Raw genomic sequence first — 14456 nt, 5'->3', positions numbered from 1 at the left:
AAACACCTGGATTACAAAAACCAGAAACCTTATGATAAGTTCTTGAACCACAACAAAGCTTAAAAGCAATCTTGCTAATCTTGGAAAACTTCTTTCACAAACAGATTGTAATCTCTCTCTTTTTTTAATCTCAAATATGAGTGTAAAAACTTCTCTCTTTCATTCGTATTAATCATTTGAAAGAAGGCTATATTTATAGCATTTGAAATTTAGCCGTTTAAGGCAACAAAACAAAGTCAAATCAATTTTGATCTCATTTAAAACAGTTGAAACAGGTTTTCAAAAAACTGTTAGCACAACACTCATTTAACCGGTTGAAACCACGATTTAACCGGTTGAATGGGTTAGGTAGTTATAAAACCAATCTTGCTAATCTTGGAAAACTTCTTTCACAAACAGATTGTAATCTCTCTCTTTTTTTAATCTCAAATATGAGTGTAAAAACTTCTCTCTTTCATTCGTATTAATCATTTGAAAGAAGGCTATATTTATAGCATTTGAAATTTAGCCGTTTAAGGCAACAAAACAAAGTCAAATCAATTTTGATCTCATTTAAAATAGTTGAAACAGGTTTTAAAAAACTGTTAGCACAACACTCATTTAACCGGTTGAAACCACGATTTAACCGGTTGAATGGGTTAGGTAGTTATAAAACCAATTAAAAAAAAAACAGTTTCAAAACCTCATTACCAGCTAAGTGACAAATAATCGATTATCTCGACAATTCAACTGGTTGTTTTCTCTTTGCATGGAAAAACACTTTGTTTCTTTTAAAACTGATTGATCAATCTTTGTATAGGAATTATAACTGATCTTAACATAGATTCTAAACAACCTAATCTAAACCCAAACCCAGAAAACAGCACAGCTTCATGCTTCATGTGGATTTGATTCATCAAAGCTCCCATCTTCAACACAAAGTGTTTATATCACCAAAGTATTCATAAACTACATAGGCATACACACCTAAAAAAAATAAAAAATCCTTGTGTTCGTCTATAACTACCACTTCGACCTAATCATCTCTCACAAGGTACGATCTCAACAAAAAGTTACATAGAAAACACAAGACAGGTAAGCTGTCAATAATTTATGGATAATATAATATACATATACAAATCATGATCTCAAACAAATAAATTCACATAAAATCAAATATATCTCATCGATTTCTAAGCAATTTTGGTCTTAAAACCTCTGCTCCAAGACTTGTATTATGTTGTTTATATTACATCATGATATCAGTCTTCAAACATCTTGGTATCAGTTAAGCTGATACTGATGCTTAACCCCAAAATAAAACCTTCCCAAATAAATGGATTGGTGCACCATAAGATTCATTGGTTCAAGCTTTCACATTTAAGGATCGTTCAATTTCTTCTAAAGACCGACCCTTTGTTTCTACTATGAAGTAATAGGAAAATGTTGCAGCTGACAGGGAAACTGCTCCAAAGCTGGCATATATAGGTGCAACTCCAAATTTCTCCACTAACTCAAGGAAGAATAACCCCACCACAAAATTGCACACCTAGATATAAAGGACAAATTAAAATAAGAAGCCAGAAAAATTCCATCACATTTACCAACTAAATTGACATGAAAAAGCTTTCAATGGAGGAAAGGTTTCAATACACACCCAATGGGTAGAAAAACTGAATCCCATGATTTTCCCTCGTGTCCTAGTACTGCTAAGCTCTGATATAATGATGCCAGTTACGGGTCCAGCGCCAATTGCAAAAGAGAATATATACCTGTGGAATAATATAAAGGAAAAATGCTCCTTCCTTGCGTCAATCTTCTAGAAAATATAAAATACTAGGAACATCTTCAAGTTATCATCTACTTTCATGTTAATAAATAATAAAGGAATTATGCTAACTTTTAAAGTAAAGGCATTTTAAATGTGATTATTGAATTAGGCAAAACATCATCATATTTCATTACCTAATAGTGTCAATTGCTTAATGTTGCAATTCTATAATAATGTTCTCGTGCGTGAATATTGTATATAGAGCAGTTGAAAACTGACTCCTTGGTTATTAGTGATTAGGAGAAAATTATTTCATGATTAGTGCAGATTCCGTTTTCCATTTTTTATGACAAATTTGATATCTTTTGGTGATTTGATTTGTATAGCTTTAATTATCTATTATTTCTTGCTTTATCTATTAGATTGTAAATTTAGACTTGTAATCACATTTGTAAATACATTCAGAGATATATTCAATCTTTTTCTTTTAACTTGGCATCAAAGCTCCCGATCTTGGGAGTCTTTGCTTCTGCAATTTTTCCGGGCAGCTTTCATTCCCGTAACCTTTTTTCTAGGTAGACTTCATTGCTGCAACCTTCATTGCTACAACCTTTTTTTCGTTGACCACCCACTGCCGCTGGAAAAATTATTTTCCTGCGAGTTTTGTGAACCGGATCACTAACATTAGAACCGAATTTCACCGATCTCCAAAGCTCATTCGTTTTTGAGCTCTCATGGACTCCCTTCGACATCCAGCTCTTGTTCCTTAACCATGAATGGTAAGCATTCTAGCTTCTTATCCTTTAATGCTTAGCACTGAGAATATCTGGATTATAGACTCTGGTGCTACTATCCATATGACACCTCATTCCTTTTATTTTTCACCATACACTGCTTTATCTAGAAACCAACATATTATTGTTGCTAATGATTCCAATATCCCCGTTATTGGTTGTGGTAACATCCACCTTCCTTTATTTTAAAAATATGTGTTTCATGTTTCAAAACTACTAATAACCTGTTGTCTATTCATAAGTTTACCCAAAATTTAAATTGTGCAATGATATTTTTCCATTCCCATTGTGTTTTCCAGGATCTTGCCACAAAGAAGACGATTGGAATTACTAAAGAGCAGAGCGGGTTATACTACTTACTGCATGACCAAGACGTCTGTGTTGAAGCCATATATGAGAGAGAGGATCAGAGTCTGGCTGAACATTAGAAGTGAGTGTTTGCATTCTGGCACACTTTTTATTTCCTTCATGCTATAAGTAGTATAACCCGCCTGCTCTTTAGCAATTCCAATCGTCTTCCCTTTGACAATCTTGAAATACACAATGGGAATGAAAAAATACCACTGCACAATTTAAATCTTGGGCAACCTTATGAATAAACAAGAGGTTATTAGATAGTTTGGAAACATGAAACAGATTTTTTAAAAGAAAGGAAGGTTGAAAGTGGATGTTACGAACCACAACCAGTAACGGGGATATTGGAACCATTAGCAATAATAATATTTTGGTTACCAAATAAAGCAGTGTAGGATGAAAAATAAGAGAAATGAGGTGTCATATGGTCCATAACATCAGAGTCTATAATCCAAATATTCTCAGTACCAGAAACATTAAAGGATAAGAAGCTAGAACTTTTACCACTCATGGTAAGGAACAAGAGCTAAATGTCTTACTAAGGGAGTCCAAGAGAGCTCAAAACCGACTGAGCTTTGCAGATTGGCGAAATCCGGCTCTAATGGTAAAGGTCTTGTTCACAAAACTCGTTGGAATTTTTTTCCGGTGGCAGTCAACAGTGGTTGGTGGTCAACGACGGTAGTCGATAGTCACCAAAAGATATCAAATATGTCCTAATAAATAGAAAATGGAATCTGCACTAATTATGGAATAATTATATCCTAATCACACAACAATGTATATATTAAACGTCATGACATAGAAATTTGATAAGGTAACTGGGGATGTTACTTGTCCTGATATTGCCTTTGTAGTCATTGTGGTGAGTCAATTTCTTAATCTCCTTGTATAGATCATTGGAATGCAATTCTTCATATATTGAAGTACATTAAAGGTTCTCCTGGAAAAGGTTTGCTATATGGTCACAATAACCATACTAAAGTTGTATGTTATTCAGACATTGATTGGCCGGGATCTCTTTCTGATAGAAGATCTACTAATGAATATTGTGTTTCCATTGGTGATACTTTGATCTCTTGGAAAAGCAAGAATCAAAATGTTGTGGCGAGATCTAATGCAAAAACAGGATATAAGGTTATGGCCTCAACTACTTGTGAGTTTATTTGGCTTAAACAGTTACTTAAAAAATTGCAATTTGGAGAGGTCACTAAAATGACCCACTTATATGTGATAATCAGGATGTTCTTCATGTTATCTCAAATCCCATCTTTCAGGAAAGGACCAAAAATATTGAGATTGATTACCATTTTATTCGAAAAGATATTGTAACTGGAGGCATCAAGACTGAGTTTTTTAATTCGAATAATCAATTAGCAGATATTTTCACTAAATATTTATAGGGACCTAAAATTGATTATATTTGTAACAAGCCTAGTACATACGATTTATATGCACCAGTTTGAGTGGTAGTGTTAGACGTAATGGGCTTAACCGATATATTTTGTATTATTTGTATCTATGAATATATAACCCTATGAGTTCAGTATACAGAAGGGATTAATCCTATATCTCTTTTTACTTTATGTTAACAATCACATATGATTTATATGCTCTAGCTTAAGAGAGTGTTATAATTATAGAAATAATGCATAGATCATATATAATTAGGAATATTTTTTTATAATTTGTTATAATCAGAAATATCTAGATCATATATATCAAATCATTATTATTAGAGGATATCATATCTCCTTTATTTATTGTATTGATTTGTTTTCTCAATAGAGATAAAGCACCCGTCCCGTCTCAATCACACGGTTTTAGTTCAACGTCTCTCTATTTCCTATAGCATCGAGTAATTGTCACCTAATTTTTATTGTGGATAAAAAAGCTAGGTTGATTTTGCTAAGACATATGGCACTAGACTCATAGCAACAAGTAAATGCTTACATAATAGTTCCTAGTATTGATAAGTTGTTGCTGAGTCGCTCGTCCAATGGACAGATGATAGCAGAGGACACAAGAAACATTGAAATTGCCTACAAAGATGCACAAGTGAAATTCATCGGTGATAATATTGGGAGAAAAACTACACTATTTGAAAAAATATAAAAGAGCTCAGTGTGTGTGATGTGATACGAACTTGTAATCATAGCCCTGTTTTGTTGATAAAACAGTTAACCTTTTCAGGAGAGATCATAGCAGAGAGTAGGAGAAGATACACTTAGAAAATGTGAAAAACAGAAACAAAAGGGACAGCTGTCTCCTTTCCCTCGTCACATTTTATGTTAGGAATATCTTTAAACAAAAAGAAAAAGATAATAGAATCCTAACAAAGAACAACACAATGACACAACAAGAGAGTAAAAAACTGTGTAACTTCTGTATTGATTATCAACCATACTCTTTCAAGAACAAAGGTATACAAAATATACGCCCAAAAGGAGAGCACTATCCCTTTCTCAATGGAAAAAAACCAGTAAAACAAAAAAATCACCAATCACCCCGCACTAAAGAGAAAGAAATCCTACTTAACAAAAATAACTAACCTCTTGACCCAGTCAACTATTATTTATAATGAACCTTCCTCTTTTTTTCTTTCTATAATAAACCTGTAGAGGTTTTTTCTATTTTAGATGCTCCTTAAATTCATTCCTAACATTTTCTTTGCCTGACTACTGGGACAGTCCGTCTACTCATTGCCATATTAACTTTCAGTGACGCTCCTCAGTATGAATATTCCCTTAATTTCCCTTAGTTTTACCTTCCTCCAATCCCTCATTGCCACCTGTTGCCATTGTTATTTTTCTCCCCCTTAACCAAATTGTTTCCTTTCTTTCTCTTTTGCACTATTAGACCTTCATTATTTATAGTTGGGCCAACAGGGCCTTCTCCTATAAATGGTAATGGGCAGATCACTATCTGTCCAACTTACAAGCGTTGAAGGGGAAACACTCGGAGAGTTTTCTCTGCAAACCGTTGTTATTTATTGAATTAAATCTATCTCTTCTTTCATATTCTTGATTCTTAGTTTGTAACAGATGTCTCCTTTTGTTCACAGATAATTACAAAATCATGAAGTTATGAACATTCTTTACACACTTACCATTCCTAGGTAGCTTCCTATTAGAAGTTTCTGTCTCCCTTCCCTATCAATTAAGTATAATGCACAAAGTGCACCTGAAGAGAAACAAAAGATAAGAGCAATCAGAATCAGATTTCGAGAAGAAATTTATATCCATAAGAATGCTAAGTAGAGAAGACTTCAAACCTGCAAAGTTAGTAAGCCCAACAAACAAGCTTGCTAAAGCACTACTTTCAACTCCAACTTCTTGAAAGGTCAATGATGAAAAATAAAGAACTCCATTAATGCCAGCAAACTGCTGCAATACAAAAAGAGCACCTCCAATAAAGGCAACTGCAATCACACAAGAAAATCCACAGCAAATTTTATACATCCAAGTTTCAAGTAGCAAGCACAAGTAATGATCATAAATATGTAATTGTGTATAAAAGAAGAAAGTTATGTTTTATGGAGCTAAATTCATTCCCCTCTTCAATTGAAACTATTACTTTTATGTGCTTATATTTCTCTTGACTTGGTACTCATATCAATTAGGCTACTAGGACAGGGTAAAGAATAATTTTCCAAGCAGTGAATGCTGCCTACTATCTAATAGTAACAGCCAAAACCACCTTTACACAACCTCTAGAATGTGGCTTCTCCAAGATCTCTGACCATCTGCTGTCTGAATCGCCACTATCATCCTTGCTGACTGACTGAAATTCCTCAATTGCGCTATCAACTTCGGATGCCCCCCAAAGCTCACATATTACTGTTTTAGCATCATTTATTCTCCCAGCCTGAGCAGAAATGTTAAAAGCTGTATAAACTGTGGAAAAGTTTATACTTATAAGTCAAGCAAATAATAAGCTCCTACCTTGCAAAGCCACCGTGGACTATCAACAGTAAACTGCATACCAATTGCAACCAGAATACCTGGGATGCTAGCAATATACAGCATTGTCCTCCACCTGAAATATGTTTTGTTGGTTCAAAATATACATTATTTGGAAAACAATTTTCATTTTTTGAAGACTAAACATATAATTGATGGAAGAATCAACGTGAATTTGCATGTGCAGACTTGATTTCATTCAACCATAGAAAAGTATGTTCCTCTTACATTAAGTTCAAAATACATTATTGAACTCTAGATGAATCCAAAGGCCATTGTTACCAAACAATATTTTCACGGAGCTCTTTATAATGCTGCAAAACAAGGCTCTGAGCCTTGGCCGCTGGCTCTACATCGTTGAAGTCCAATCTGAAATAACAGAAAACAGGGACCTATCAGCAAGCGCACTCATCTTTCACGGATGAATTTGGGTATTTACTCATTTTTAGGGTCAAAATATCTTTTCCCTGAATAGTAACCCCTTTCCTAAGTTTGGCATCAAGTAATAAAGAATTGACTCAACTGCTTGCATTGTTTTTCTATTCAATGAAACATAAACTGACTAACCACACTAATTGCATAGGCCATCTCTGGTCTTGTTTGTGATAGATAAAGGGTTTTCCTACCTCACTAATTGTGTAGGCAATGTCTAGCCTCTTCACTTCAAATTCTACGCAGCTTGTGTATTTCTTAATTTGGGAATATTGAGAATGTCCTAATGTAAACTGGATTTTAATCCAAGGACAAAAAGAAACACTCATACAGGTTTGGATTTGAATTTTTTATCTTCCACAAGAGTATTCGGTTCCATAAGGGCTGTTACGGGTGAGGCAAGGGATCCTTTATCCCGTTTACTGATATGCTTGGCTGAGGAGTTGTTGAACAAAAGTGTTACAAAGCTTACAGAAATACGGAACCGTACTAGAATGGCAGGATCAAAATCTCTCAATGTCCCTAGTCATACTCTCTATTGAGTTAGGACAAAAAGAATTATTGAGTTACAAGAAGATATTGTAATCATTACGAATGTGGTAGTGTAATGTACTAGAGATCTTTGTAATCATTACTCTACGACTCATGTACTATTTTTAAATTCAATCAGTTAAACAAATATCTTTTTCCTCTCAGATACCTAATCCTTTTCAAGCTAGTATCAGAGCTCTCGATTTTAGGGCTCTACTTTTGCATCTTATTCTTTGACACCTTAGCTGCACTTCCTTTTATGGTTGCCTGAAATGCACCCATCTCTCTTTTTTTTTGGGTTGCCGAAAGTGCTTCCAAGTTGTGATTGTCACCGCTTTTAAACTTCATTGTCCGCATCTCCACCATTGTCACCACCAATACCCTATTCTCATTAGTGACTCTATTTTGGCCAGCAACCATAATAGGAGATTCGCTGCCCTTCAACCTACCTATTGTCGAAGTAATGCAACCAATAAAGAGTCCACATACTCACACCAATAGTTTCCCTTTTCGCACATAGAACGCAAGCGTTGTTGCTAAGCAATGTTGATCTTCCTCATTTTCCTGATTATAATCATCTTAATGGTCAAAATTATCCTCCAGTGGGCTCAATTTCTTAGACACACAATTAAGAGTATGGTTAGGCTTAACCATGTTGAAAGAGAGCCATATCCCAAGAGAACACTAACTTTCAAATTTGGGACAATGATGACAACCAGACTATCACATAACTATGGTGATTCATGACTCCTGTTGAATGTAATGGGCTTAGCCCATAGCTTATGTTATTTTGTTATTGATTCTGTTATTATTTTCATCAATAAGTAAACATCCCTAAGTGTGTATAAATTTAGGATTGATATCTCTTATGTAAACTACACACTTAGAGCCAATCCTGAATTATGTGCAATACTGATGACGAACTTATTATCACACACCAAACCCATAGGAGCTTCATATTTTATTTTGAGATCATCGAGTATGATCTTCATCAATAATAGTTCACAAACCCCTTGAGCCATACTCTAACTTCTGCTTTGCACTTGATCTTGCAACTGCATTTTGTTTCTTGCTCCTCCATGTCACCAGATTTCCACCCAGGAACATGCAATAGCTTATGGTGGATCTCTTATCAACAATTGATCCTGCGTAGTCAGCATCAGCATATATTTTCATGGATAAGTTTTCCCCTTTTTTGAATAACAATGCTTTCCCTGGAGAGACTTTTAAGTACTGAAAAATTCTATTTAATGCTTGCAAGTGTCTTTCTCTTGAATCATGTGTGAATTGGCTAACCACACTAACTGCATAAGCTATGTCTGGCCTAGTGTGTGATAGATACATGAGTTTTCCCACAAGTTTTTGATATTGTGTCTTCTCCACCTTTGGATTTTCCTCATCACTCCCAATCCCATGATTTTGCTCTATTGGCACTTCAGTGGTCTTGCAACCCAACTTATCAGTCTCTTTGAGGAGATCAAGGATGTATTTTCTTTGAGAAATAAAGATGCTCTGTCTAGAGTAAGAAACCTCTATCGCAAGGAAGTACTTCAGCTTCCAAGATCCTTCATCTCAAATTGAGCAACTAGTCTCTCCTTCAAAGTTTATTTTTCAATCTCATCATCACCTATAATAATCATATCATCTACATAGACCAAAAGTAGGGTGAGTTTACCATTCAAAGAATGTTTTATAAACAAAGTATGGTCACCTTGGCTTTGTTGGTACCCCAAAGATACCATAGCTTGAGTAAACCTTCCAAACCAAGCACGATGTGATTGTTTAAGATCATATAGAGCCTTCTTTTAGTCAGCCCACCTTATTCGCTTCATTAATAGCACCATAACCAGGTAGAATCTCCATGTATACTTTTTCCTCCAAGCTTTCATGCAAGAAGGCATTTTTAACATCAAATTAATGCATCGCCCAACCAAAGTGTGTTGTCAAGGAGAGAATAATCCTGACTGTATTCATTTTTCCAATTGGAGCAAAAGTCTCCTCATAATCTATCCCATAGGTCTGAGTATACCCTTTTGCAACCAACCTTGCTTTATACTGATCCAGTGTGCTATCAGACTTACACTTAACTGTGTATATCCACCTACAACCCACTGCTTTCTTATCCTTTGGTCTCTCTACAATCTGCCAAGTCTCAATCCTTTCTAATACGCTCATTTCTTCATTCATGGCTTGAATCCAATTCTGATCTTTTAAGGCTTCTTGTACTGATGTAGGGATTCTGATAGAATCAATAGCTGAAAGAAAACTTGGGTGTTGTATAGAAAGTTTTTCTATAGACACAATTTGGGATATAGGATATTTGGCACAAGATCTTTTTTTTTTCTCAAGGAAATAGGTAAATCATTTAGGTTAGGTTCAAAAGCAGTATTTAAGGTGTCCTCAAGAGTCTCATAGGTATGGGTTCTTACCTCCGGTTTGGACAATTGAAGTTGTTGTTCGACCAGGACGGGTTCTTGTTGCTTCACTGATATTGTTTTCCAAAATATTTGTCCTCATTATTCTTTGATGGTAATAATGATGGCGTAAGGTCTTTGTCATCCTCCCTAAGAATGTAATCCTGCAACAAAGAAACAGGTGGCAACTCCAGAACCTAAGATTCTTGAATACTATCCCCATGAAACTGAGAACTAGTAAAGAAAGACTTTGTTTCATGAAAAGTAACATCCTTGGAAACATAGATTTTATGACTTTGAGGGTGATAACATTTGTACCCCTATTTGTTGGGGGCATAACCGATGAAGACACATTTGATGGCGCGAGGATCTAACTTACCCCAATAAGAACTATGAACATGGAGAAAGCAGGACAACTAAAGACACGATTTTGAAGACTAGTCAACACAGGAATAGAATGATAGAATGTGGTCATAAGCTGAATAAGAGTCACACTCTCTAGAACCCGAGAGGGTAATCTATTAATCAAATAAGTGGCAGTCAGAACTGCTTCCCCAGTAAGATCTAGGAACAGACGTTTGGAAAAGTAAAACTCTAGTAATCTTAAGAAGATGACGATTTTTCCTTTCAGCAAGTTAATTCATGTTGAGGAGTGTCCACACAAGTTAATAAATGAACAACTCCATTTTCCTGAAGGAACTTGGAAAAGTTTTGGTTCACATGTTCTCTTTCATTATCAGAATGCAATCTCTTAATTGGACTTTCAAATTGTGTTCTAACCATTTTGTAAAAATTTACAAACAAGTGAAAAATTCAGACTTATCTTTCACGAGGAATATCTAGGTAACCCAAGTACAATCATCAATAAATGAAACAAACCATTTTGATTCGAGATGTTAGGAATAGGTGAAGGTCCCCATACATCTGAATGAATAAGATCAAAAGGTTTAGAACTTTTATTACCATTGGGAAGAAAAGTTGTCTGATGGTGTTTAGCAAACTGACAAACATCACAATGAAAAGACTCAGCAGACACTTTTGTATATAAAACAGGAAATAAGAACTTTAGGGTACTAAATTGAGGATGACCAAGACGTCTGTGTTGAAGCCATATCTGAGAGGATGGGTCATACGAGTCTTGCCAAGATGCAGTAGCTTGTTCCAAGTTTGTCTAATTTATCACGTTTACTGGGTGAGTCGTGTCAGTTAGGGAAACACATTTGTAATTCTTTTCCTAGTACTGTCTCACAACATGTTTCATCTCCTTTTGCCTTAGTTTGCTCTGAAATTTGGGGAGCAAGTCGTATTAAGTCTAATTTAGGATTTCAGTATTTTGTTACTTTAATTGATGATTATTCAAAATGTACTTGGGGGTTTTTAATGAAAAACCGTTATGAGTTGTTTTCTATATTTCAAATCTTTGACAATGAAATCAAACTTCATGTGCCTATACACCTCAACAAAAAGGGATAGTTGTGCGCAAGAATAGACATCCTGTTCAAACAACTGTACTATTTTAATCCATGGTGAGGTAACTCAGCGTTTTTTGGGTGATGTTGTTCTTAGTGCATGTTATTTCATTAATCCAAATGACCTGCTCCACCCCTTACGTCCCAAAGTTTTTGGGTCCACATGTTTTGTTCATAATTTTAGTCCTGGTCTTGATAAATCATCTCCTAGGTCACAAAAATGTGTCTTTTTGGGGTTCACTTGATCGTAAAAAGGATATAAATGTTTCTCATTTTCTCTTAACTGCCATTATAGATATTGTTAGATATTATAGATATTGTTAGATATTAAGATATTGTTAGATATTAAGATATTGTTAGATATTATAGATATTATTAGATATTTTTATCTATGTAATGGGCTTAGCCCATATTTTTTTGTATGTTTTTTCTCTTTATAAACATAACTATATGTGTTCAATATACACAAGGAATTTATCCTAAATGAAAATAATAGTTTTTGTTTTCTTCCCCTAAATCTTTCAAGTTAGGCTCACAACAAACATATAGAATCAGTCTAATTAATCCTAATATCCACCATTACTATATTCACAAGGATTCTAAAAAGAAGTGATGAGGTTCTAATCAATGGACAATTTCAGTCAAAAAAGCTCATGATATTATACCTCAATTTCTCTTGTTAACATTCAGCAATTTTACACTCCATGTAAAACTATGCTCCTCAACCAATTTAACATGAAAATGCATGTCAAAATTGAGATTTAAATACCAAACACATGAATCTATAAGGAAAAAATACAAAGAAACTCACCAGTGTAGATCATTCTCAGAAGGTATTCCAAGAATTAGTGAAGTAATAATGCCAAGGCAAGTGCCAATTTGACATAAAGACCCTAGGGCACCTCTATATTTTGTTGGGGCTACCTGCACCACATGATAGCAAAGAAACATGAGTGAGAAAGACTTGTTTTTTTTTTGTTTTAAAATTAGTTAGTACAAATCATTTTCATTAGAAATATGAATATACTTTCAACATGGAAGGGGAGATGTAAAGTATAATTACAAATAGAAATAAATAATAACAATTAAGGATTGGCCTGCTTGTTTTCAATATAACAAATAAATAATGTTAAAGGTAATAAAGAGAGATAGAGGAAGAAAGGTAGTCTGATCTTATTTCTTAACGATCAAATCAAAGTATTATAGGCTCAATACATCTATCACAATGACAACTATATAACTAAGAATATTAACAGCCTATAGTCATTTATGTAACTGACTCAATTACTTTGTTAAGAACTAATCTCCCAAGAGACAGTTGAATAACACCTCTTCCATTAGGAAAAACATCACCGGAGTTTGGCGTTAAGTGTAGACTGTACAGATAAGGTAAGACAACAAGAAAATGATTATGTACAAAGCAAAAGTTGATAACAACATGTACCTCAGATATATATATTGGAACAAGAACTGTATTCACACCTATACCAAGACCAACAAGAAATCTTCCCCCAATTATCTCATTCAAGGAATGAGCTTGTGCACTGTCAAAAATTAGAACATGTATGTTAACAGTAAGCCTTTAAGCAAAGGACCTACAATTTCACATAAAAAAAGCTTGCAATTTGTGGGCAATATGCATTGATGATCAAAATATTGGAAAAGTCAATCATGTTATAATATAAATCATTTATACTTAAGAAATCATGTTTTCAACAAACAGTTAAAAATAGTAGCTAATAATGCTATAATAGAGTAACTTTACACACTAGATGCTTTTCAACACGAGAAATAAGTTTGGGCATTTAGGTTAGCTCTAGAAAGTTTAATTATGAGAAACATGTTTGATACTGGATAGTCATTGACCACACATACCAATTGGCAAATAGTTAGAAATTTTATCTTAGCTTGAGAAAATACAAGCTTTTTCTTTTCTTTTTTCTCTATATAACTCATGGAAAAAGTCAAGTGAAAAAAATAAACTATATTCAGTTCAGCTAGAGAAGACATGAGAAATTTAGGAAAGAGAGAAGAATGAGCAAAAACCATGTATTGTTGAGATATCATGAATGCTTTAGTTATATTGAGAGAATGGAAACAATAAATAAATATTGAAGATTTAATGTCCTTTACTAATAAAGATATAATACGAAAATAAATAAAAATGTTCCTAATAATAGATATATAATCTAGATATACTTCATTATATAAGATATGCTCCTTATTTCTATAATTATTGTTGAAAGAAATAGATGAAATATATTTCTGAGGTGTTTTACAAATGTGATTACAATATCTATTTATACACTGTTTTACAACCTAAATAAGGAAAGAAATAATAGGTAATGAAAGCCAGAAATAATGGGTGTTTACAGTTGTACAAATCAAATAAAATCAAATCACTAACAAATCTGTCATAATAAATATATAATGGAATCTGCACTTAATTATAACATAATTCTCCTGATTGCGCAATACTCAACCCCATAAAACCGGCTCATGAGGTTGAGGTTCGCACCCACTTATATATAATGAAATGCTCTAATCTCTAGTCGATGTGGGATCTCCAACACACCCCCTCACGCCGAGACTGCCAACTCGTGCGTGCGATTATATATTATGGTTGGTCCGATAGTGGCCCGATAGCGGGTGGCACGATAGGCCCAACACAAACACTCGCTAGGATGGGCTCGAAATGGCTCTGATACCATATTACAAAGTGGACTTTAAGCCTAACTCAACCCCATAAAACC

General features: G+C 34.3%; 1 protein-coding gene across 10 annotated transcripts in view; it reads right to left on the bottom strand.

Annotated features, from left to right (window-relative positions):
* Positions 1-1060: 1060 nt before the first annotated feature.
* LOC137816903 (Major facilitator superfamily protein) overlaps positions 1061-14456 on the bottom strand; it is a 31654-nt gene continuing 18258 nt past the window's right edge. For 3 of the 10 annotated variants that reach the window (XM_068620074.2, XM_090303417.1, XM_090303414.1), the window contains 9 exons: positions 13148-13247; positions 12515-12627; positions 6840-6933; positions 6606-6762; positions 6170-6316; positions 6005-6078; positions 4849-4937; positions 1637-1751; positions 1061-1528 (listed from right to left, as the gene is read on the bottom strand). In XM_068620074.2, coding sequence (XP_068476175.2) covers positions 1346-1528; positions 1637-1751; positions 4849-4937; positions 6005-6078; positions 6170-6316; positions 6606-6762; positions 6840-6933; positions 12515-12627; positions 13148-13247 — 1072 coding nt within the window. In that variant the 3' untranslated portion in view covers positions 1061-1345. Of the gene's footprint in view, positions 1529-1636; positions 1752-4848; positions 4938-6004; positions 6079-6169; positions 6317-6594; positions 6763-6839; positions 6934-7085; positions 7227-10249; positions 10399-12514; positions 12628-13147; positions 13248-14456 lie in introns of those variants that run through there. The other 7 variants (XM_090303415.1, XM_090303416.1, XR_016521510.1 and 4 more) reach the window with 6 other exon arrangements.

Source organism: Phaseolus vulgaris, chromosome 6 (assembly GCF_051622355.1).
Source record: "Phaseolus vulgaris cultivar YP4 chromosome 6, ASM5162235v1, whole genome shotgun sequence".
NCBI classification, from domain to species: domain Eukaryota; kingdom Viridiplantae; phylum Streptophyta; class Magnoliopsida; order Fabales; family Fabaceae; genus Phaseolus; species Phaseolus vulgaris.
This window is presented reverse-complemented; position numbering and strand designations above follow the sequence as displayed.